The sequence below is a fragment of the Tamandua tetradactyla genome, chromosome 2 (genome assembly GCF_023851605.1).
Source record: "Tamandua tetradactyla isolate mTamTet1 chromosome 2, mTamTet1.pri, whole genome shotgun sequence".
Taxonomy (NCBI): Eukaryota; Metazoa; Chordata; class Mammalia; order Pilosa; family Myrmecophagidae; genus Tamandua; species Tamandua tetradactyla.
Window position 1 is genome coordinate 81,694,147 of NC_135328.1, and position 27,525 is coordinate 81,721,671.

Sequence of the window (27,525 nt, forward strand, 5' to 3'; positions counted from 1 at the left end):
TAGCTGTGAGAAAAGTCTAATTTCAATTATACTTATTTCCCGAATTTAAAACTACAGCCTTATTGATAAGTAATGCCATTTTGGGTGATCCAGTCATAAAAATTTTTTTTTAATGTAAAAAGCTTAACTTAAATGAGCTTGCTTAATAAACTGACTCACTCAAATGAGTCAGAATTTTTCCACTGTAAATACAAAATTACAAAATAAAAGGGATATATCATTGAAGACAGAAAAGTTTCTAAAAAATTAAACATAAAGTCCTTCCAAATTTAGTTTCAGCTTTAACTGAGTTGTTTAAACAATGAGGTAAAACTTACTGCAAATTCTATTAATGATCTAAGTCTTTAAAGTCTAAATTAACTTTAATTTATCTACTCATAGCTACTTCTCATTTACTGATTCTGGCAACATCAAATCTTACTTATTACAATATTCAAAATAAATAGTAGTACAAATAAAGCAGAAAGATTTTCAGACTTGCTAAAGTCAATGAAATTTAAACCAGTTATTCTTCTAGAAATAACTGTATACATTTTATTTTCACACGTTCTATTACATTAGTTCACAAAGCAATGATCAAACATAACTACTGACCAGGTATACAACAATATAAAGTAAGAATCACTTTAGTAATAATGAAAATCAAAGATATTTTCTGTCATGTTAGATTTTAAAAAGATTTTTAAAAATCAAATACTATTATAGTGACATAATCACACTAAAATAATCTATTTAACCGAAGAATTAACATATATTTATTAAATTTTAAGACATTGCCAAAGTGCTGAGATAAAACATTTAAGCAACAACAAAATTATATTTGTCTATGAGATATTCAATTTGGAAAAGTAGCAGACCAAACAAATACCCTGCTAAGGAATTCCTTAATTTTCCTTACATCTGGAAAACTGATCCAAGATAAGCTAGAGGACGATACAGACAGATGAGTAAAAAATATGGATTAAAAATAAATAAATAATAGGGGAACAAATGTTAAAATAAATTGAGTAGACTGAAATACTAGTGAACAATGAAAGGAAGTGGTAGGGGTATAGAAAAAAAATAGGGGGAACAAAGCTTAAAATATATTGAATAGATGGAAATACTAGTAGTCAATGAGAGGGAGGGTAAGGGATATGATTTGTATGAGTTTTTTCTTTTTACTTTTTATTTCTTTTTCTGGAGTGTTGCAAATGTTCTAAAAAATGATCATGGTGATGAATATACTACTATATGATGATATTGTGAGCCACTGATTGTACACCACGCACGGAATTTTTATATGTTAAGAATGTTCATGCTACGATGGAATATGAGGCAGCTGTAAGATTGAATCAAGTTATGAAGTATTTAACAACATGAATGGACCTTAACGACATTATGCTGAGTGAGATTAGCCAGAAATAAAAGGACAAATACTGTATGTTCTCACTGATATGAACTGACATTAGTGAATAAACTTGAAGAATTTCATTGGTAACAGAGACCATCAGGAGATAGAAATAGGGTAAGATTTTGGGTAATTGGAGTGAAGGGATACAGATTGTACAAAAGGACTGACTGTAAAAACTCAGAAATGGATAGCGCAATACTACCTAACTGTAATACAATTATGTTAAAACACTGTATGAAGCTGAATGTGAGAATGATAGAGGGAGGAGGGCTGGGGGCACAAATGAAATCAGAAAGAAAGATAGATGATAAAGATTAAAATGGTATAATCTAGGAATGCCTAGAGTGTATAATGATAGTGACTAAACGTACAAATTTTTAAAATGTCTTTGCATGAGGAAGAACAAAGGAATGTCATTACTGCAGGGTGCTGAAAATAGATGTTAATTAATATTTAAAAATTTTAACTTACATGTGAGACTAAAGCAAAAAATGTTTATTTGGTACAAAATTTATATTTTGACTAGTGCATTTCCTAATATAACTTATGTAGACTGCTTAATTGAACACCATAAGTACATGGAAACATGAGATTTTGTTGGTTTGTCCAGAGCAATGCCCCGATAAATCCCAGAGTGATTTGAACAGTGAATAAAATAGTACTTGCAAAGTCCCCTTCGGGGAATGGTGAGAAAGGGGGAAAATTCAACTTCCCCAAGTTGAATTCTTGATATTCTCACAAGCAGTGTGGACAACCAAAGCAATAGGCTGAGCCCCCAATCTTGGGGTTTGTTCATATGAAACTTAACCCCAAAAAGGATAGGTCAAGCCTACTTAAAATTAGGCCTAAGAGTCACCCCCAAGAGAACCTCTTTCGTTGCTCAGATGTGGCCTCTCTCCAGCCAACACAACAAGCTAATTCACTGCCCTCTCCCTGACTACATGGGGCATGATTCCCAGGGGTGTGGACCTTCCTGGCAACATGGGACAGAAATCCTAGAATGAGCTGAGACTCAGCATCAAGGGATTGAGAAAACATTCTTGACCAAAAAGGGGAAGAGTGAAATGAGACAAAATAAAGTGACAGGGGCTGAGAGATTCCAGAGTCAAGAGGTTATCCTAGAGGTTATTCTTATGCATTAAATAGATATCACCTTGTTAGTCAAGACATAATGGAGAGGCTGGAGGGAACTGCCTGAAAATGTAGAGCTGTGTTCCAGTAGCCATGTTTCTTGAAGATGATTGTATAATAATATAGCTTTCACAATGTGACTGTGTGATTGTGAAAACCTTGTATCTGATGATCCTTTTATCTACCTTATCAACAGACAAGTAAAACATATGGAATAAAAAATAAATAATGGGGGAACAAATGTTAAAATAAATTTAGATTGAAATGCTAGTGATCAATGAAAGGGAGGGGTAAGGGATATGGTACGTATGAATTTTTTTCTGTTTTCATTTTATTTCTTTTTCCGAACTGATGCAAATTTTCTAAGAAATGATCATGATGAGATGAATATGCAACTATGTGATGATATTGTGAATTATTAATTATTTATGTAGAATGGAATATTACAAAAAAAAAGAATGTTCATGTTATATGTTTTTTGGTTTGATAATAAAAAATGAATTAAAAAAAAAAAGATAAGCTAGAGGGAGTGCTTGAGAGACCAAAGGAAAAGGAAACAGCTCACACAAAGCAGGATGACAAGAGTAAAAGTCATATTCTCCAGGTAACTTTTCATGAACATTTTCTCAAATGTTCTCTAAACTAAACTTCAAATTTAACATGTCCAAAACTTACCATCTTCTCCCCTGAAGCTCCAAAGTTTGGCAGCCAGCTGCATCTACCCACTTTCACACAAGCTACAAACCTTAGTGCTATCTTCTACTTCGCTTTCTATCCTCCACACCATAAATCAGTTCTCTATCATTATAGATTCTATAATAGATTTCCAATGGGTCCCCTTTTATAGTTTCCTACTGCTGCCATAACAAATTAGTGTAAACTACTGGTTTAAAATAACACAAATTAATTATCTTATAGTTCTAGGGGTCAGAAGTCCAAAATGGGCTTTTTGGGTTAAAATCAAGGTGTCATCAGCAGGGTTGTGTTCCTTCTGGAGGCTTTAAAGGAGATTCGGTTACTTGCCTTTTCAAAGCTTCCAGATTGCCTGTACTCCCTGACTTATAGTTGAATCCAGCCTCTGCTTCTATCATCACAACTCCACCTCTGACTCTGACCCTCCTGCCTCCTATTATGGGAACCTTTGTAATTACATTGGGCCCATGCCTTCTTTCCCAGGTTCCCTTGATAATCTCCCCACCTAAATATCCTCAACATAATCACATCTGCAAAAGTCTCCTTTGCAAGTGTGGTGGTCTGAAGCTGAATGTACCTCAGAAAAACATCTTCTTAAATCTAATCCATTCCTATAGATGTAAACCCATTGTAAAGAGGACCATTTGATGAAGTTACTTCAGTTAAGGTGCGGCCCACAGCAATCACGATGGATCTTAATACTATTACTGGAGTCCTTTTAGGAAATTTAGACAGAGAAAGAGAAAGCCAGAAGCAGCAGCCAGCAGCTGCACATCAACGGAATGAGGGAGAGAGGGAAAGATAAGGAGATGCCACCATTTGCCTTGCCATATGACAAAATAAGGACCAAGGGTCACCAACAGCCAGCCCCAGAACACCAGTCTTTAGGAAGAAAGCATTGCCTTGATGTTGCTTTGATTTGGACTTTTTCCCAGCCTCAAATGATGACCAAATAAATTTCCATTTGTTAATCCAACCCATTTCATGTATTTGCTGAGCATCCAAGGAAACTTAAACAGCATGTAAGTTAATATATTCACAGGCAGCCGTTATTCAGATCACACCCCTCCTTTCCATGTCTGTAACTACCATCTTAATTCAGGTTTTTATCTTCTCACCCAGCTTAAATCCACTCCCTTTAATTTATTCACCATTATGTTGCCAAAGTTATTTTCCTAAAACTAGATTTGATATCTGCAGTGGCTTTTCACTGCTTTCAAAATAACTCCTTGGCAGGAAAAATAATCTCACCTTTCTAACATCTCTAATCTTTTCCTTTGCTCTACACTATATCACACTACACATTGCACAGGGATCTCAAAATAGGAAGCACCACTTTTTATGTAGTGTCTTTACCCATGCATTTTTCTTTATTTAAAACATAGGTCAGCAAACATTTTCTGTAAAGGGCCCAAGAGTAAATATTTAGACTTTGCAGGCTATAAGGTCTCTGTCACAATAAATAGCTACTTTGGTTTGTAAGCTGCTGGAATGTGATATACCAGAAACGGAGAGGTATTTATAAAGGTAATTAATAAGTTACAAGTTTACAGTTCAAAGCCTATAAAAATATCCAAACTAAGGCATTCATGGAAAAGACACCGTAACTCAAGGAAGGTCAATGGGTCAGGAACACCTCTGTCAACTGGGTAGTCATGTGGCTAGCATCTGCTGTTCCCTTGCTCCTGGGCTGCACTGCTTTCAGCCCCTGTTCCTGTAGGAGTCTCTCACTTTGTTTCTCTGGGGCTGGCATTCATCTCTTGACTTCCCTTGGCTTTTTCCAAGTTCTGGCTTGCTTAACACCACATGGAGATGTCTGCTGGGCTCCAAGCATCTCAAACATCCATGTCTCTGTTCTCCAAGTGTCAGTATCTGTATCAGCTCTCTCTCTGTTGGCTCTGAAGCTTATTATTTCTGTTGTTTCTGACTCACCAAAATATTTCTTCTTTTAAAGGACTCCAGCAAACTAATCAAGACCCACCTGGAATGGATGGATCACATCTTCATCTAATAAAAAAACCACACCAAAAAAAGGGGTGTGTCACATCTCCATGGAGATGATCTAATTAAAAGTTTCCAACCTACAGTACTTAATCAGGATTAAAAGAAACAGCTCTTCCTACAAGACTGGATCAGGATTAAACATGGCTTTTCTTGGTACATAATACTTTCAAACCAGCACAGCAGTCATAGATAATATGTAAATGAATCGAAATGGCTACGTCCCAATGAAACTTTATTTACAAAAGATGCTACTAGCCAGATTGAGTTACAGACTGATTATAATGACATTCCCTCGCTTCTCTTAGAAATTCCTCCTCACTCTCTAAGACCTGGCAAAAGCAAACATTCTTTAGGATACCTTACCTTAGTTTCCTGTTCATATTTAATTCTTCTCTTTATTATATTTCCATAATATCTTAGTATTTTGTATTTCTATCTATACATCTATAATATCTCTAATGATGAAATGTATGCTCAGAAAAGGATCCCATTCATCTTTATTCTCAGCTCTTAATATACTGATGGGTGATGTGTACAGGATATACACTTAATAAATGAAACTGCATATTTTTTAAATGCTTATGAAAAGAAATTAATCTCATGGCTATTGATAAAAAGAAAATCAAACAACAAACTTTCTGTAAAGGGTCAGATAACAAATACTTTAGGCTTCCCAGGCCATGAGGTCGCTGTACACAGCCACTGTAGCACAAAAGCAATCAAAGACAAAACAAAACTTTATAAGACCACACAGTGGGTGGGATTTACCCATGGTCATAGTGTGCAAACTCCTCCTCATATACAATAAACACTATCCTGGACTATATACTTACAGTAAATACAATAATGAATGTCATAACAACATAGTGTTCATTCTAAATGCATACCTCAGTTTTTTGAACATGCTTTTCCCAACTGTTTAACACAACTTAAAATTCACACAAAAATATTTTGTTTACATTTACCTGGATAATTTCAGAGTTAAATTTTGATTCTAAATGTGCTGCTCTTTCTGCTTCAATATTTTCTTCTAATTTCCTCATTCTCAGAGTAGTTGCCTGAAAAACAAATTAAAAGTTTAAACTCAAAAACAATGGCAAAGTGAACAAGGATCGTTATATTCCAAAATTATAATTTTTAGTTTAAGGTGTTTTAGAGTGGTTAGAAGGAAGTGCCTGAAATTGAAGATTTGTGTTTCAGTAGCCATGTTTCTTGAAGATGATTGTATAATAATATACTTTTGCAATGTGACTATGTGATTATGAAAACCTTGTGTCTGATACTCCTTTTATCTACAGTTGAGTAAAAAATACGGATAGAAAATAAACAGATAATGGGGGAACAACTGTTAAAATAAATTGAATAGATTGAAATATTAGTGATCAATGAAAGGGAGTGGAAAGAGGTAGCGGAAAAAAATAGGGGGGGAAGGTTAAAATATATTGAATAGATGGAAATACTAGTGGTCAATGAGAAGAAGAGGTAAGGGGCATGATATGTATGAGTTTTTTCTTTTTTCTTTTTATTTCTTTTTTCTGGAGTGATGTAAATATTATAAGAAATTATCATGGTGATGAATACACAACTATGTGATGATACTGTGAGCCACTGATTATATACCAAGTATGGAATGTTCATATGTTAAAAATGCTTGTGTTCGTATGTTGTTTTGTCAAAAAAATTTTTTTAATATTTTTTATTCATTTTCTTTTGATATCACTGAAAGTCCTCATTTCAGATTATAAAGATTCTAGCCAAGGAAAAGACAGATGAATGCATTAGTAATGCATATTCTAATAATCCATGTTCTTATCTAAAATTATAAAGACAATGATAAGAAAAAAGTATAAGGCCATACATGAGAATAATAAATAAATTCATAATAGTGGTAACAATGCAGAGGACTGCAAGGGAACAGAGAGGGTTTCATTTGTATTGTTTATGTTTAATTTCTTAAACTGGATGATGGGTTCTCAAGAGTTCTGCGTAGGATTTACTCTCTGCATTATTCTGCGTATCTTAAATATTGCATCATAAAATTCTTAAAAAATAAAACAATGAAAACGAATCTCCAAGGAACAGTAAGAAAACGTTCCCAGATTCTTTAGGGTAATTACAGTCATAAAATTAAATACTTATTCACAATAACTCAAAAGCATATACAGAGCTCCAAATATATTCAATGTATCATTTTACATACTTTGAAGCTGCAAGAATAATATTTTGGGTAGTGCATTTCCTAATTTAACTTGTATGGTCAGTTTAGTTGAACACCATAAGTACATAGAATCGTGAATAAGGAGTGAGATTTTGTTGGTTTGTCTGGGTTAGTGTGATGTCCCGATATATCCCATAGTAATCAGGGCAATGAATAAAGATGTATTTGCTAAATACCCTTGGAGGAATGGGGAGAAACAAGGAAATATTCACCTTCCCCATTTGGAGAATTTCTGATATTCTTGCAAGCAGTGAGAACAACCAAATCAATAGTCCAAGCACTCAATCTTGGGGTTCTCCCCTATGAAATGCATTCCTCCAAAGAATAGGCTAAAAGCCTAGTTAAAATTAGGCCTAAGAGTCACTCCCAGAAAACCTCTTTTGTGGCTCAAATGTAGCCTCTGTCTCTATGCCAACTCAGCAGATGAACTCACAGCCCTCCCTCCTATATGGAGCATGACTTCCAGGGGTGTAAAGCTCCCTGGCAACATGGGAGAACTCCAGAGATGAGCTGGGAACTGACATCAAGGGATTGAGAAAGCCTTCCTGACCAAAAGGGGGAAAATAAGACAAAATAAAGTTTCAGTGACTGAGAGATTTCAAACAGAGTCGAAAGGTTATCCTGGAGGTTATTCTTATGCATTAGATGGCTATCCCTTTTCAATTGATGGTGTATTGGAGTAGCTAGAGGGAAGTACCTAAAACAGCTGAGCTGTGTTCCAATAGCCTTGATTCTTGAAGACAACTGTATAAAGATATAACTTTTACAATGTGACGGTGGGATTGTGAAAACCTTGTGTCTATTACTCCTTTTATACAGGGTATGTACAGATGAGTAAAAAATATGGATAAAAAAATTAATTAATTAATAAGGAGGACAAAGGGTAAAATGAATTGGGTAAATGGAAATACTAGTGGTCAATGAGAGGGAAGGGTAAGGGGTATGGCATATATGAGCTTTTTCTTTTTTCTTTTTATTTCTTTTTCTGGAGTGATGCAAATGTTCTAAAATATGATCATGGTGATGAATACACAACTATGTGATGATATTGTGAGCCACTGATTGTATACCATGTATGGAGAGTATGTGTGGAAAGATCGATCAATAAAAATAAATCTTTTTTAAATGAATCCAAATGATATCCTTCCTTTAAAGGGCTTACAGTTTAGGAAGAGAGATAATATGGAATAAAATCTTAATATCCAATTTGATTGTAAACCCTTTGAAGATCTTTCTACTTTCATTAGAAAACAAAACACAATGTATATACAAAATATTTAGTATACAATTTCTGGGATTTTGCTAGCCAAATCTCAATCAAGAACCTTACATTTAAAATCTCTATAATGCTCATCAACTGATAAATGGATAAACAAATGTGGTACATCTATATAGCAGAGTATTACTCAACCATAAGAAGAATAAAGTATTAATACATACCACAACATAGATGAATCTTGACAATATTAGGTTAAATAAAAGAAGCCAGTTAAGGAAACATATTGCATTATTTCATTCACATGAAATAACAGAATAGAGATAGAAAGTACATTAGTGGTTGCCAGGGGTTGGGAGTAAGGGGAAATAGGAAATGACTGCTAATGGGTTTGAGGATTTTTACAGGGATGACAAAAAGTTTTCTGGAATTACATAGTTATTTATGTAATATAAATATAAATGCTGATTTTGAATCCTTAGGACAAGGACCCCCTGAAGCTGGAGGTGCAAAATAAGGTGCATTCTATAGCAGAAAATTTCTTTACATTCAGCACATAATCCTAAAATAGGAGCATTACCCTGGATAGGTGACTAGTAAAAAAGCATTTTTTTTAAATGAAACCCTACAGAATAATGTTCCCTACCCATAAGGAATTAAAATCTGCTTCCTCGGCATCCAGAATACTCCTTTTAAAGTTGCTAACTCAGAATGGGTCTACTCAGATACACAGCTCATAGTCATTGAAGATAAAGCACTAAATAAGTTAACTTATAAAAGGGAAGATAGAAGGAAGAAGGCAAACTTTCAATGTTGAAATACTTTTCCAGATTCCAAAAATCATATATGTAAATTTTTCTATCAAAATTTACGTTGAGAAGTTGTTTTATTTCTCCCTGCCCAGACAAGCCAAAGTGGTTGAAATAAAAAAAAAAAAACAGATCTCACACCCTTATTTACACACCTTCCTGTTTTGAATGAAACATCCAAGAGAAAACATAAATTTACAAACTGTTTACTATTACTAAAACTCAAGCAGTAAGGACAGCAAACAACAAACAAACAAAAATCTTAAATCTCAAATGCCTTCCAAGAGTGGACTCTGTTGAAGAACATAATTAAATAAAAGCCCTTCCAGCAAATATTTTTTAAAATCTTCCAACCTGTATAATTAATTCCTACATCCAGCAGAGGGTGCTAGAGGAACAGCAAAGTGCCGTTCCAAAAAAATTTTTTCCAAAATACCTAAGAGAACTTGTATAATAAACTGTTTCATTGACATTCAAACCCAATATAATCAAGAAAACAAGGATAGAAATCATAACAGAATTCAGATTAAAATTACCAAATCCAATACAAGTTCATATATACCAAAGGTCAATTTAACTACATACAGCTTTGCCTGTTAATTCAAGTATTAGACTATATATATACTATGTCTATTCCCTAACACTGTGAACAACTGAGTTCTTTATGTAACACAAAATAATAAAGTAGCTCATTTACAGGTACCTTCCTACTGCCAAGAGGTTTTTATTTTAGTATACTATGTATTCATCTTAACTGTTTTGTTTTTGTTTTGTTTGTTTGTTCCAGTTTTATGGCATGTATCTCACTAAATCACATCAAACTCCATTAGGCAATCTTTTCCACTTAAAAAAATTAATTCTAGTCTTGGAAAAAGGCACTACAGAGAAGGATGCCTTCTATCCAACCCCTCAGTACATGTTACCTTATCATAATACTGCAGAGCTGATGGCCCCAACTCAGCAGCAGAACTAACCAAACATACACAAATGTTCTCCACACCACATGTGCTCCTACTGTTTCCACGAGCTTGTTCCAATGTTTCACAAAAAATTATGAAAACATGTAGAATGTATTTTTTGGAAGACTAAACCAAAAACAAAAACAACTCATTCTTCCTTCTTTAAATAAAAGATATCTAGCTCAGAGCATATATTTGAACATGAAGGGATTAATCAAGCAGAAAAACTGTATTACACAAAAGTTAGCCCATAAATAGGCATCAAAATAGGGGACAGTATATCACATAAGTAAACATTAAGTTCGAGATTCCTCACTAGTACGCTATATAACACTATTTCCTAAACAGTTGGACAGAGCTCACCCCAAAATCTAAACTTTGGTAAACAACTTCTGGAAATGAAAAATGGTTGTTTCCTCACCGGCCAGCTTTGAGGCTTCTGTGGTCAGTGTTGGGCCAAAGGCTCAGGCCATTCCTTACCCTTGCTACACCTGAGCAGATACGACCCTGCTTTCTGAAGTCACAGTCAAGGAATTCTAATTAGGAAGTAGACTCAGATATAATACCTATTCTCCCAGGAAGATTTTTAGCCCTTTTCAATCTAGTACTGGAAAATTATCCCTAAAGCTAAGAACAGCAAGTTCCTGGTGAAAAGATAGTGTCTCTCCTCTCAGTCAAAACCATCTTCCTGTTCTCTCCTACCTGGATCTGGCTTTCCCTGAAGGCTGCAACAGTGGGCAGATGACCAAGCAGAGAGGTTTGTTGTGCTCTGGCCATCTTGTCATTGGAAATAATGCTCCTAGGCTCTGTCTGCCTTGACCTGCCCTCTGCTGAGACTACACACTCACGGGTCACAGAGTGATTGTGGGCAAGAAGAAAGGTCAGGGACCTAGAACCTTCCCTCCACCAGTATGCCACCTGCCTCAGACCCTTGTTGCTACATGGGTGTTGATACAATTACAATTTGTATATTAAAGGGTTTGTTGTTGTTTTTTGTATACTGTATGGCTGGGTCACATTTCATTATTTTTCTATGTGAGTATCCGGTTACTGCAGCACCATTTGTTGAGCTTTTGTTTGGTTGGTTGGCTTGTTGTTTGTTCTTGCTTGTTGTTGTTTTTTGGGGCGGGGAGGGGAGTGCATGGACCTGGAATCAAACCCAGGTCTCCCACATAGCAGGCAAGAATTCTACCACTGAACTATCCTTGCACCCCTTAAAAGGTTTTCATATTTAAAATATTTGCTTGGACTAAAAACAAAAACCACTTCATCTAGATAAAATTTTTTTATCTTATTTTATCACCTGATAATTTCCAATTATGGGCAAGTAACCAATATGGCAGAAATCCACCTTTAAAAAATGATTCTAATATTTTAAAGGCTTTAAATAATTATATGTGTGTTAAAGGTTAACTACAAGTGCGGGGCCAAGATCAGTGAGGTATGGGATTTCATTAGTCCTCCAGAGCAGCTAGGAAATAGCCAGGTACAGTACAGAACAATGCGGGGGCCACATCAGTGACCAGACACACAGGAAACCCCAGTCTGGACAAGCTAGACCAGCCATGATCCCACCCAGAACCGTGAGTCCCCCAAGCTGCCATGGCCAGCATCCCATCCCCACAGACTGCTTCCCAGAGGAGACAGGAAAGAGACTTTACCAGCAGCAGGAGCGGAGCTCAACCAAGCTCCACTTGTGGAATTAATTTACAAATTCTGACTACTAAAAATAGGCCCCCAGCTTAGCTGAACCTCAAGTAAAAGTTGGGGTTCCTGGTTTTTGCCCCAGCACAGAGGGGGCAGGGCTGACTGAAAAAGAAAAAAAACAGGTTTTTTGACTCACATAGCACACAACTTGAAAGGGTCTGGCCCTGAAGGAAAGTAGGGGACACACAGGACCTGGAGATACACAAAGAAACATACCAACTTAAGCTCTTGATTGGCAAACCTGAGGAACAGGGGTCCTGTTTTGAAAAGGATTTTTCTTTTTCTTTTTCTTTTTTGTGTCTGTGTTTCTACAGCTTGACTACTCTTTAGATACAGCTGCAGGGCGCCTCAGTCTCCAAGTACCACAGGCATGGGCAGAACTAAGCTTGTTTGAAAGGTTGTCTGAAGCTTGTGCCTTCCCCAGGAATGGGCTGGGCCCAGCTCAGGTGGAATCCCTCCCTCAAGGAATTCAGACCCCAGGATCTGGAAAAGTGAAGCAATTAAAGTCAGCCTACAACCTCTTCTCTATTTCAACCATGGCCCCAGCAGAGAGAGATTGCTGAAGTTAAAGGTACCACATCACCTTACGCTGGTGGGACATGAAGGCAGAAAAGCGCCACATACTGGGAAGCATAGGAAAAACACATAGTCCAGAGGCTTCATAGGAAGGTCTTTCAATCTGCTGGGTCTCACCCTCAGGAAAAACTGATGCAAGTGGCTCTTTCCTCCTGAGAGGAGGCCAGTTTGGTCTGGGAAAATCTGGCTGGGGTATATAATACCTAAGTAGACCCTCCTAAGGGTGGGAAAAGGCACTATACAGCAGGGCAAGAAATAAGAAATGAAAATTTCTGTTCTATTTACAAAACCTAGGCTAAACTGAATGTCAAAGAACAGATAGACAACAAAGTCATCCAGCAAGAAAACCTAGGTAAAAACAAAGTGAAAACATCCACCAGAATAAATTAATTAAGGAAAGTAAATGCCTACATGCCAGTAAAAATAACTAATCAGACTTCCAGGCCAAGACGGCAGCTTAGTAATGTGTGTGTTTTAGTTCATCCTCCAGAACTACTAAATAACCAGAAACAGTACAGAACAGCTCCTGGGGACATGTCAGTGAGCGGACACACAGCGTACCCCAGTCTGGACCAGCTAGACCGGCTGTGAGCACCCCCAGAACCGTGAGTTCACCAAGCCACAGTGGCCGGTGCCCCTCCCCGACAAGCTGCTTTCCAGAGGGGAAAGGAAAGAGACTTTACCAGCAGCATGGGCTGAGACCAACCAAACGCCAATTGTGGAATTAATTAACAAATTTTGACTACTAAAAATAGGCCCCCAACTCAGGTGAACCTGGTAAAAGCGGAGGTCGCTCATTTTTGCCCTGGCGCCATGGGGGCAGGGTTGACGGAAAAAGAAAAAAAAAAAGGAAGCAGAGGTTTTTGTGACTGTGTTGCTACAAAGGCTTGACTGCCTTTGGATACAGTGGCAGGGCGTTTCAGGCTGCAACTGCCCCAAGCATAGGCAGAAACAAGCTTGTTTGAGGGCTTGTCTGGAGCCTGTGCCTTCCCCAGAGGAGGGGTGAAGCCCAACTCAGGTGGAATCCCTCCCTCAAGGAATTCAGACACCAGGGCGTGGTAACTTGAACCCATTAAAACCAGCCTACAACCTCTCCTCTGGCTCCACCACACCCCCAGCAATGAGAGTCTGCCAAAGTTAAAGATACTGCATCATCTTAGTATGCAGTTGTGGGACCTGGAGGCAGACAAGCACCACATACTGGGCAGGACAAGAAAAACAGAGCCCAGAGACTTCACAGGAAAGTCTGTCAACCTGCTGGGTCTCACCCTCAGGGAAAACCAATGCAGGTGACTCTTTCCGCCTGATAGGAGGCCAGTTTGGCCTGGGGTTTATAATACCTACATAGACCCTCCTCTGGGTGGGGGGGGGGGGGGGGGGGGCGGTAGCACCATACAAGCAGGGCAAGAAACAAGAAAACAAAAACTGAAAAATTCTCATCTGTTAAACAAAACCTAAGCTAGAGGTCCAGGAAAAGCTGAACTGAAGGTCAAAGAACAGAGAGACAACAAATTCATTCAGCAAGAAAACCCTAGGTAAAAGAAGTGAAAGTAATCTCCAGAATAAACTGATTATTAAACGCCTAGATGCCAGCAAAAAATAAATCACGCTAGGAAAATTGAAGATATGGCCTACTCAAAGGAACAAACTAACAATTCAATTCAGATGCAGGAGCTGAAACAATTAATACAGAATATATGAACAGACATGGAAAACCTCATCAAAAACCAAATCAATGAATTGAGGGAGGATATAAAGAAGGCAAGGAATGAACAAAAAGAAGAAATCGAAAGTCTGAAAAAACAAATCACAGAACTTATGAGAATGAAAGGCATAGTAGAAGAGATGAAATAAACAACGGAAACCTACAATGGTAGGTTTCGAGAGACAGAACATAGGATTAGTGAACTGGAGGACGGAACATCTGAAACCCAACAAGAAAACAGAAAATATGGGGAAAAACATGGAAAAATATGAGCAGGGACTCAGGGAATTGAAGGACAATATGAAGCACACAAATATATGTGTTGTGGGTGTCCCAGAAGGAGAAGAGAAGGGAAAAGGAGGAGAAAAACTAATGGAGGAAATTATCACTGAAAATTTTCCAACTCTTATGAAAGACTTAAAATTACAGATCCAAGAAGTGCAGCTTACCCCAAAGAGAACAGATCCAAATAGACATACATACTCCAAGACATTTACTAATCAGAATGTCAGAAGTCAAAGAGAAAGAGAGAATCTTGAAAGCAGCAAGAGAAAAGCAATCCATCACATACAATGAAAGCCCAATAAGACTATACATAGATTTCTCAACAGAAGCCATGGAGGCAAGAAGACAGTGGGATGATATATTTAAATTATTAAAAGAGAAAAACTGCCAACCAAGAATTCTATATCCAGCAAAATTGTCCTTCAAAAATGAGGGGAAATTAAGACATTTTCAGACCAAAAAATCACTGAAAGAATTTGTGACCAAGAGACCAGCTCTGCAAGAAATACTAAAGGGAGCACTAGAGACAGATACGAAAGCAGAAGAAAGAGGTGTGGAGAAGAGTATCGAACGGAATACTAGGAGTAAAGGTAAAAAAGAAGGAAAATTAGAAGGACATATAAAAGCCAAAAGGCAAAGTGGTAGAGGAGGGTACTGCCCAGGCAGTAATAACACTGAATGTTGATGGATTAAGTTTACCAATCCAGGGACATGGACAGGCAGAATGGATTAGGGAACAGGACCCATCTATATGCTGTCTCTACTCAAAGGACATGAGGGCAAGGACACAAACGGACATTTGCATACCAATGTTTATAGCAGCATTATTTACAATTGCCAAGAGATGGAAACAGCCAAAATGTCCATCAACAGACGGGTGGCTAAACAAACTGTGGTGTATACATACAATGGAATATTATGCAACTGTAAGACAGAATAAAGTTATGAAGTATGTAACAACATGGATGGACCTTAAGGACATTATGCTGAGTGAGATTAGCCAGAAACAAAAGGACAAATACTGTATGGTCTCACTGATATGAACTGATATTAGTGAATAAACTTGGAGAATTTCATTGGTAACAGAGACCATTAGGAAATAGAAATAGGGTAAGATATTGGGTAATTGGAGCTGAAGGGAAACAGATTGTGCAACAGGACTGAATGTAAAAACTCAGAAATGGACAGCATAATACTACCTAACTATAATACAATTATGTTAAAACACTGAATGAAGCTGAATGTGAGAATGATAGAGGGAGGAAGGCTGGGGGCACAAATGAAATCAGAAAGAAAGATAGACAACAAAGATTGAGATTGTATAATCTAGGATTGCCAAGAGTGTATAATGACAGTGACTAAATGTACAAATTCAAGAAATGTTTTTGCATGAGGAAGAACAAAGGAATGTCATTACTGCAGGGTGCTGAAAATAGATGGTAATTAATATTTTAAAATTTCAACTTATGTGTGAGACTAAAGCAAAAAATGTTTATTTGGTACAAAATTTATATTTTGACTAGTGCACTTCCTAATATAACTTACGTAGATAGCATGGTTGAACAATATAAATACATGGAACCTTGGGAAGGACATGAGATTTTGTTGGTTTGTCCCGAGTGATACCCCAATGAATCCCAGAGTGATTTGGTCAGTGAGCAGAAAAGTATTTGCAAAGTCCCCTTTGGGGAATGGTGAGAACAGGGGAAAATTTAACCTCCCCAAGTTGAATTCTTGATATTCTCACAAGCAGTGTGGACAACCAAAGCTATAGGCTGAGCCCCCAGTCTTGGGGTTTCTTCATATGAAACTTAACCCCACAAAGGATAGGTCAAGTCTACTTAAAATTAGGCCTAAGAGTCACCCCCAAGAGAACCTCTTTTGTTGCTCAGATGTGGCCTCTCTCTCCAGCCAACACAACAAGCAAACTCACCCCTCCCCCTGTCTACGAGGGACATGACTCCCAGGAGTGTGGACCTTCCTGGCAACGTGGGACAGAAATCCTAGAATGAGCTGGGACTCAGCATCAAGGGATTGAGAAAAAGCCTAGAATAAGCTGAGACCCAGCATCAAGGGATTGAGAAAACCCTCTCGACCAAAAGGGGGAAGACTAAAATGAGACAAAGTGTCAATGGCTGAGAGATTCCAAACAGAGTTGATAGGTTATCCTGGAGGTTATTCTTACGCATTAAGTAGATATCACCTTGTTGTTCAAGATGTAGTGGAGAGACTGGAGGGAACTGCCTGAAAATGTACAGCTGTGTTCCAGTAGCCATGTTTCTTGATGATGATTGTATAATGATATAGCTTTCACAATATGACTGTGATTGGAAAGCCTTGTATCTGATGCTCCTTTTATCTACCTTGCCAACAGATGAGTAGAACATATGGAGTAAAAATAAATAATAGGGGGGAAAATGTTAAAATAAATTTAGATTGAAATGCTAGTGATCAATGAAAGGGAGGACTAAGGGGTATGGTATGTATATATTCTTTTTCTGTTGTCTTTTTATTTCTTTTTCTGAATTGATGCAAATGTTCTAAGAAATGATCATGATGATGAATATGCAATTATGTGATGATATTGTGAATTACTGATTATATATGTAGAATGGAATGATCACATACTAAGAATGTTTGTGTTTCTTTCCTGTAATTTTTTTAATTAATTAAAAAAATAACTAATCATACTAGGAAAATTGAAGATATGGCCCCAAGTCAAAGAAAAACACCAACAATTCAAATGAGATTCAGTAGTTGAAACAATTATTCAGAATGTTCGAACAAACCTGGAAAACCTCTTCAAAAATCAAATCAATGAATTGAGGGAGGCTATAAAGAAGGCAAGGAATGAACAAAAAGAAGAAACCGAAAGTCTGAAAAAACAAATCACAAAACTTATGGGATGAAAGCACAGTAAAGAGATAAAAAAAAATCAATAGAAACCTACATTGTCAGATTTCAAGAGGCAGAAGACAGGTTTAGTGAACTGGAGGATGGGACATCTGAAATCTGACAAGCAAAAGAAAATATAGGGGAAAGAATGCAAAAATAAGAACAGAGACTCAGGGAACTGAAAGACAACATGAAGTGCACGAATACCCATGTTGTGGGTGCCCCAGAAGAAAAGAAGGTAAAAGGAGGAGAAAAACTAATGGAGGAAATTATCACTGAAAATTTCCCAATTTTTATGAAAGACCTAAAATTATAGGTCCAAGAAGTGAAGCATAACCCAAACAGAATAGATCCAAGTATACAAACTCCAAGACACTTACTAATCGGAATTTCAGATGTCAAAGAGAAAGAGAATCATAAAAGCAGCAAGAGAAAAGCAATCCATCACATACACGGGGAGCCTAATAAGACTATGCATACACTTCTCAGCAGGAACCATGGAGGCAAGAAGACAGTCGGATGATATATTTAAGTTACTGAAAGAGAAAAACTGCCAATTCTATATCCAGCAAAACTGTCCTTTTTTGGGGGGAAATTAAAACATTTTCAGGCAAAAAAATCACTGAGAAAATATACTAAAGAGAGCACTAGAGACCAGATAGGAAAATATAGGAGAGAGAGGTGTGGAGGACAGTGTAGAAATGAAGACTGTCAGTAAAGGCAAAAAGAAGAAAAATTAAATATGACATATAAAATTCAAAAGGTAAAACGGCAGAAGAAAGTTCCGCCCGTACAATGATAACACTAAATGTTAATGGATTAAACTCAAAAGACACAGACTGGCAGAATGGATTAAAAACAGGACTCATCTATCTGCTGTCTACAGGAAAAGCATCTTAGACCCAAGGATAAACATAGGTTGGAAGTGAAAGGTTGGGAAAAGAAATTTCATGCAAATAACAAGCATAAAAGAGCAGAAGTAGCTATACTTATATCCAACAAATTAGACATCAAAAGCAAAACAGTTAAAGGAGACAAAGAAGGATGCTATGTATTAATAAAAGGAACAATCTGGGTGGGCCATGGTGGCTCAGCAGGCAGAGTTCTCACCTGCCATGCCAGAGATGAGGTTTGATTCCTGGTGCCTGCCCATGCAAAAAAATAAATAAATAAGTAAAATAAAAGGAACACTTCAACAAGAAGAAATAATAATCATAAATATTTATGCACCGAGACAGAATGCCCCAAAATACATGAGGCAAGCACTAAAAAGAGAAATAGAAACATCTACCATAATAGTTGGAGATTTCAATTCCCCACTCTCATCAATGGACAGAACATCAACATGGAGGATCAATAAAGAAACAGAGAATTTGAATAATACAATAAATGAGCTAGACTTAACAAACATTTATAGACCATTACAACCCACAACAGCAAGTGCTCATGGATCATTCTCAAGGATAGACCATATACTGGGTCACAAAGGAAGTCCCAATAAATTTAAAAAGATTGAAATCATACAAAGCACTTTCTCAGATCATAAAGGAATGAAGCTGGAAATCAATAATAGGCAGAGTGCCAGAAAATTCACAAATATATGGAGGCTCAACAACACACTTTTAAACAATCAGTGGGTTAAGGAAGAAATTACAAGAGAAATCAGTAAATGTCTCGAGGTAAATGAAAATGCAAACATAACATATCAAAACTTATGGGACGCAGAAAAGACAGTGCTAAGAGGGAAATTTATTGCCCTAAATGCCTATATCAAAAAAGAAGAAAGGGCAAAAATTCAGGAATTAACTGTTCACTTGGAAGAACTGGAGAAAGAACAGCAAACTAACCCCAAAGCAAGCAAAAGGAAAGAAAGATTGAAGATTAGAGCACAAATAAATGTGAGAACATGAAAACAATCTAGAAAATAAAAAAAACCAGAAGTCTGTTCTATGAGAAAATTAGTAAGATTGATGGGCCATTAGCAAGGTTGACAAAAAGAAGAAGACAGAGGATGCAAATAAATAAAATCAGAAATGGAAGAGACATAACCACTGACCCCGCAGAAACAAAGGAGGTAACAAGAGGATACTATGAACACCTTTATGCTAATAAATTAGACAATGTAGATGAAATGGACAACTTCCTAGAAAGGCATGAACAAGTAACATTGACTCGAGAAGAAATAGACAACCTCAACAAACCAATGACAAGTAAAGAAATTGAATTAGTCATTAAGAAGCTCCCAAAAAAGAAAAGTCCAGGACCAGATGGCTTCACATGTGAATTCAACCAAACATTCAAGAAAGAATTAGTGCCAACTCTGCTCAAACTCTTCAAAAAAAACTGAACAGGAGGGAAGGCTACCTAACTCATTCCATAAAGCCAATATCATCCTCATATCAAAGCCAGACAAAGATATTATAAGTAAGGAAAACAACAGAACAATCTCTCTGATGAATATAGATGGAAAAATCCTCAAAAAATTCCTGCGAATCAAATCCAGCAGCACACTAAAAGAATTATACTCCATATCAAGTAGGTTCATTCCAAGTATGCAAGGATGGTTCAACATAAGAAAATCAATTAATGTAATATACCATATCAACAAATCAAAGAAGAAAAACCATATGGTCATCTCAATTGATGCAGAAAAGGCATCTGACAAAATTTAACACCTTTCCTGCTGAAAACACTTCAAAGGATAGGAATAGAAGGGAACTTCCTCAACATGATAAAGGAAATATATGAAAAACCCACAGCTAACATCATTCTCAATGGGGAAAAACTGAAAACATTCCCCCTAAGATCAGGAACAAGACAAGGATGTCCACTATCACCACTGTTCTTCAACATCGTGTTGGAAGTTCTAGCCAGAGCAATTAGACAAGAAAAAGAAATACAAGGCATCAAAATTGGAAAGGAAGAAGTAAAACTCTCACCATTTGCAGATGATATGATGCTATATGTTGAAAACCCAAAAAAATCCACAGCAAAACTACTAGAACTAATAAATGAGTACAGCAAAGTGGCAGGTTACAAAATCAATACTCAAAAATCTGTAGTGTTTCTATAAACTAATAATGAACAAGTTGAGGAGGAGAAACAAGAAAAAAATTCCATTTACAATTGCAACCAAAAGAATAAAATATTTAGGAATAAATTTAACTAAAGAGACAAAAGACCTATACAAAGAAAACTACACAAAATTGTTAAAAGAAATCAGAGAAGACCTAAATAGATGGAAGGCATACCGTGTTCATGGATTGGAAGACTAAATATAGTTAAGATGTCAATTCTACCTAAATTGATTTACAGATTCAATGCAATACCAATTAAAATCCCAAAAACTTATTTTTCAGAACTAGAAAAACCAATAACCAAATTTATCTGGAAGGGCAGGATGCCCCAAATAGCTAAAAGTATCCTGAGAAAGAAACATAAAGTCAGAAGTCTCATGCTACCTGACTTTAAGGCATGTTCTGAAGCTACAGTGATCAAAACAGCATGGTACTGGCATGAAGATAGATATACTGACCAATGGAATTGAATATAGTGCTCAGACATAGACCCTCTCATCTATGGAGAATTGACCTTTGATAAGGCAGTCAAGCCAACTCACCTGGGACAGAACAGTCTCTTCAATAAATGGTACCTACAGAACTGGATATCCATATGCAAAAGAATGAAAGAGGATCCATATCTCACACCCTATACAAAAACTAACTCAAAATGGATCAAAGACCTAAACATTAGAGCTAAGACCATAAATTTTTCAGAAGAAAATGTAGGAAAAGATCTTATAAATCTTACAATAGGAGGCCATTTCTTAGACCTTACATCCAAAGCACGGGCACCGAAGAAAGAAAGAAATGAGAACCCCTCAAAATTAAACACTTTTGTGCAAAAAGAACTTTGTCAAAAAAGTAAAAAGACAGCTTACCCAATAGGAGACAATATTTGGAAACGATATATCAGATAAAGGTCTAGTATCCAGAATATATAAAGAGATTGTTCAACTCAATAACAAAAAGACAGAGAATCCAATTACAAATGGGAAAAAGACATAAACAGGCACTTCTCAGAAGAGGAAATACAAATGGCCAAAAGGCACATGAAAAGATGTTCAACTTCCCTGGCTATTAGGGAAATGCAAATTGAAACCACAATGAGATATCATCTCACACCCACCAGAATGGCCATTATTAATAAATGACAAGTGCCAGAGAAGATGTGAAAACAGAGGCACACTTATCCATTGTTGGTGGGAATGTCAAATTGTACAACTGCTATGGAAGGCAGTTTGGCAGTTCCCCAAGAAGTTAAATATAGAATTGCCATATGACCCGGCAATACCATTGCTAGGTATCTACTCAGAGGACATGAGGGCAAGGACACAAATGGACATTAGCACATCAATGTTTATAGTACCATTATTTACAATTGCCAAGATATGGAAATAGCCAAAATGTCCATCAACAGATGAGTGGCTAAATAAGTTGTGGTATAAACATATGATAGAATATTATGCAGCTATGAGACAGAATAAAGGTATGAAGTATGTAACAACATGGATGGACCTTGAGGACATTATGCTGAGTGAGATTAGCCAGAAACAAAAGGACAAAATACTGTATGGGCTCACTGATATGAACTGACATTAGTAAATAAACTTGGAGAATTTCAGTTAAAAACAGAGACCATCAGGAGATAGAAATAGGGTAGATATTGGAACTGAAGGGATACAGATTGTGCTACAGGACTGATTGTAAAATTTCAGAAATGGATAGCATATAGTACCTAACTGTAATACAATAGTGTTAGAACACTGAATGGGGCTGAATGTGAGAATGATAGAGGGAGGAGGCCTGGGGGGGCACAAATGACATCAGAAGGAAAGATATATAATAAAGTCTGAGATGGTATAATCTAGGAATGCCTATAGTTTATAAAGATAGCGACTAAATGTACAAATTTAAAAAATGTTTTTGCATGAGGAAGAACAAAGGAATGTCAATATTGCAGGGTGTTGAAAATAGATGGTAATTCATATTTTAAAACTTTAACTTATGTGTGAAACTAAAGCAAAAAAATGTTTCTTTGGTACAAAATTTATATTTTGACTAGTGCATTTCCTAACATAACTTATGTGGACAGCTTAACTGAACACCATAAGTACATGGAACCTCAAGTAGGGCATGAGATTTTGTAGGTTTTTCCAGAGCAATGCCCCGATAAATCCCAGAGTAATTTGAACAGTAAATAAAAGAGTATTTGCAAAGTCCCCTGTGGGAATGGCAAGAAAGGGGGAAAATTCAACTTTCCCATGGGGAGAATTCCTGATATTCTCACAAGCAGTGGAGACAATCAAAGCAACAGGCCAAGCCCTCAATCTTGGGGGTTGTTCATGTGAAACTTAACCCCACAAAGGATAGGCTAAGCTTATTTAAAATTAGGCCTAAAAGTCACCCCCAGATAACCTCTTTTGTTGCTCAGATGTGGCCTCTCTCTCTCAGCCAACACGACAAGCAAACTCACTGCCCTCTCCCCTCTCTATGTGGGGCATGACTCCCAGGGGTGTGGACCTTCCTGGCAACGTGGGACAGAAATCCTAGAATGAGCGGGACTCAGCATCAAGGGACTGAGAAAACTTCTCGACCAAAAGGGGGAAGAGAGAAATGAGACAAAATAAAGTCAATGGCTGAAAGATTACAGAGCCAAGAGGTTATCCTGGAGGTTATTCTTACATATTATATAAATATCACCTTTTTAGTTAAGGTGTAATGGAGAGGCTGGAGGGAACTGCCTGAAAATGTAGAGCTGTATTCCAGTAGCCATGTTTCTTGAAGATAATTGTATAATGATATAGCTTTCATAATGTGACTGTGTGATTGTGAAAACCTTGTGTCTCATGAACCTTTTATCTACCTTATTGACAGATGTGTAAAACGTAAGGATTAAAAATAAATAAATAGGACTTCCGGAGAAGATGGCAGCTTAGTAAGACGCGCGGGTCTTAGTTCCTTCTCCAGAAAAGCAACTAAAGAAACAGAAACAATACGAAACAGCTCCCAGAGTCACGACAGAGACCAAAAAGACAGCGTACCCCATTCTGGAACAGCTGAACAGGCAGGGAGAATCTGCTGTGGTGAGATACCCGAGGGGCGCGCGTTTTCCCGGCCGGGGCGGCTGGCGACTGGGGTCCCCTCCATGCACGTGGCTCCCCGGTCTGACTGGGAACGTTGGATAGCGGGGCCCTCCCGTCACGCTTGGCGTTTCGGGCCAGCTGGGCAATTAGGACTGGCACTCTCCCAAGCTGCGGCAGCCAGCGACCCCCGCCTCCACGCGCAGTTTCCCGGGCCGACTGCCGTGCAGACAGACGAGCACCACCAGCGCCACCTACTGGGCAGGAAAAGAAAAACAGAGCCCAGAGATTTCACAGAAAAACCTTTCAACCAGCTGGGTCCCACACCCAGGGAAATCTGATCAAATGCCCAGACACCAGCAGAAAATAATGGATGACGCTCAGAAAATTGAAGATATGGCCCAGTCAAAGGAACAAACCAATAGTTCAAATGAGATACAGGAGCTGAGACAACTAATGCTGAATATACGAACAGAAATGGAAAAACTCTTCAAAAACCAAATCAATAAATTGAGGGAGGACATGAAGAAGACATGGGCTGAACAAAAAGAAGAAATAGAAAATCTGAAAAAACAAATCACAGAACTTATGGGAGTGAAGGACAAAGAAGAAAAAATGGAAAAAACAATGGATACCTACAATGGTAGATCTAAAGAGACAGAAGCTACAATTAGTGAACTGGAGGATGGAACATCTCAATTCCAAAAAGAAACAGAAACTATAGGGAAAAGAATGGACAAACTTGAGCAGGGGATCAGGGAACTGAATGACAATATGAAGCGCACAAATATACGTGTTGTGGGTGTCCCAGAAGGAGAAGAGAAGGGAAAAGGAGGAGAAAAACTAATGGAAGAAATTATCACTGAAAATTTCCCAACTCTTATGAAAGACCTAAATTTGCAGATCCAAGAAGTGCAGCGCACCCCAAAGAGAATAGACCCAAATAGGCGTTCTCCAAGACACTTACTAGTTAGAATATCAGAGGTCAAAGAGAAAGAGAGGATCTTGAAAGCAGCAAGAGAAAAACAATCTGTCACATACAAGGGAAACCCAATAAGACTATGTGTAGATTTCTCAGCAGAAACCATGGAAGCTAGGAGACAGTGGGATGATATATTTAAATTACTAAAAGAGAAAAACTGCCAACCAAGACTCCTATATCCAGCAAAATTGTCCTTCAAAAATGAAGGAGAAATTAAAACATTTATAGACAAAAAGTCACTGAGAGAATTTGTGACCAAGAGACCAGCTCTGCAAGAAATACTAAAGGGAGCACTAGAGTCAGATACGAAAAGACAGAAGAGAGAGGTATGGAGTAAAGTGTAGAAAGAAGGAAAATCAGATATGATATATATAATACAAAAGCCAAAATGGTAGAGGAAAATATTATCCAAACAGTAATAATACTAAAAGTTAATGGACTGAATTTCCCAATCAAAAGACATAGACTGGCAGAATGGATTACGACCCAGCAATACCACTGCTAGGTTTCTACTCAAAGGACTTAAGGGCAAAGACACAGACGGACATTTGCACACCAGTGTTTATAGCAGCATTATCTAAATTGCAAAGAGATGGAAACAGCCAAAATGTTCATCAACAGACGAGTGGCTAAACAAACTGTGGCGTATACCTACGATGGAATATTATGCAGCTTTAAGACAGACTAAACTTATGAAGCATGTAATAACATGGATGGACCTAGAGAACATTATGCTGAGTGAGTCTAGCCCAAAACTAAAGGACAAATACTGTAAGGTCCCACTGATGTGAACCGACATTCGAGAATCAGCTTGGAATATATCATTGGTAACAGAGACCAGCAGGAGTTAGACACAGGGTAAGATAATGGGAAATTGGAGCTGAAGGGATACAGACTGTGCAACAGGACTAGATACAAAAACTCAAAAATGGACAGCACAATAATACCTAAGTGTAATGTAACTAGGTTTGAACACTGAATGAAGCTGCACCTGAAATATGGTTTTTTGTTTGTTTGTTTGTGTGTTTGTATCTTTTGTTTTTGCTTTTTTTCTTTTTCCTTTATATATATATATATATATTTTATTAGTATTATTATTTTAATTCTCTTCTCTATATTAACATTCTATATCTTTTTCTGCTGTTTTGCTAGTTCTTTTCCTAAATCGATGCAAATGTACTAAGAAATGATGATCATACATCTATGTGATGATACTAAGAATTACTGAGTGCATTTGTAGAATGGAATGATTTCTAAATGTTGTGTTAATTTCTTTTCTTTTTTTTGATTAATAAAAAAATTTTAAAAAAACTAATTATCAATTTAAATAAATAAATAAATAAATAATAGGGGGAACAAATGTTAAAATAAATTTAGTTGATTGAAATGCTGGTGGTCAGTGAGTAGAGGGAGGGGGTTTGGTATGCACAAATTTTTTCCCTTTTTATTTTTATTTCTTTTTCTGGATTGATGCAAATGTTCTGAGAGGTGATCGTTGTGATGAATATACAACTATGTGATGATATAGTGAGTTACTGTTCATGTACCAAGAATGGAATGATCATATGGTAAGAATATTCATGTGTGTATGTTGTTTTGTTTAAAACAAATTTAAAAATAATAAAAGCATTTATATCTGTGGCAAAAAATATATATTTTAAAAAGTTAACTACAATATTTTTCTTTATTTATATGGGGAAAAAAAGGGTAGTTAACTGTACTTTGGGACATAAACTGAAGATCTCAAAGCATTTTTTTATTACCAAAGGAAATTTTAAGTATCATAGGTCACCAAGTATTTGATAAGCATTTGAAAAACAGAAGCAGTATAACGTAACACCATTTAACCAACGTCATGTAGTTAGGGGGTCATAATTAAAAACAAACCATAAGTCCTTTACAATTTATCATCCAAATGAATTGTTCTAATCAAAGAAACTGAAAAGAAGTAATATTGTTCAATTAGTCTGACCTGTGGTATGGGCTCTTGTTTTTAAACATTTATATTGCTAAGTTCACTTCTACAGGAAAGGATATACTTTCCTTAATGCTGTTGGTGACATAAATCCTACTGATGAGTATTAATATCCTACAGTTTTAAAAGAAGTTTCACATTTTTTTTCTCATTTGACTTTTATAATATGGTACATTTTACACAATAGGCCTATACAATATAGTACATAATATCTTAATCTATCTTAATAAAAAATTTGGATTTGAGGTTTTTTGTTTTTGTTTCTGTTTTTTTTTTAAGTAACTCTCTTACTTTCCATGTATGTAGCAGAGTAAATGGAAAAAAATAACTCTAATCAAAGTTAAAATTAATGTTCTTTGTGACTCAAAAAGAACATAGGAAATAATGTGTAAAAGTAATATGCTAGCCATTAAGAAAATGCAAATCAAGACCACAATGAGATATCATTTCACACCTACTATGAAGCAAACAGGCAACTGCACGTGTTGGATAAGATGTGGGAAAATGGGAACATTTATGCCCTGCCGGTGGAAATGTAGCTGTGGAGGACAGATTGGCAGTTCCTCAGTAAACTTAAGTATAGAATTGCCTTATGACATGGCAACCCCGCTACTTGGGATATATATATATTTTTTTCTTCTATATATATATAGAAGATCTGAAAGCAGAAACACGAACAGACATTTTGCACACCAATGTCCATAATGCATTATGTACAATTGCCAAAGGATAGAAACAACCCAAATGCCAACAACAGATGTATAGATATAAAAAAAAATGTTGTATTTATCATACAATGGAATATTATTCAGGATTAAGAAGGAATGAAGTCCTG

The 27,525-nt window shown here is 36.8% G+C and overlaps 1 protein-coding gene across 16 annotated transcripts in view; it reads right to left on the bottom strand.

Moving 5' to 3' along the window:
- The window catches only part of CCDC171 (coiled-coil domain containing 171), a 576,357-nt gene that overhangs the window by 363,714 nt on the left and 185,118 nt on the right, over window positions 1-27,525 (bottom strand). For all 16 annotated transcript variants that reach the window (XM_077148117.1, XM_077148129.1, XM_077148126.1 and 13 more), the window contains one exon: window positions 6,187-6,279. In XM_077148117.1, coding sequence (XP_077004232.1) covers window positions 6,187-6,279 — 93 coding nt within the window. The remainder of the gene's footprint in view (window positions 1-6,186; window positions 6,280-27,525) is intronic.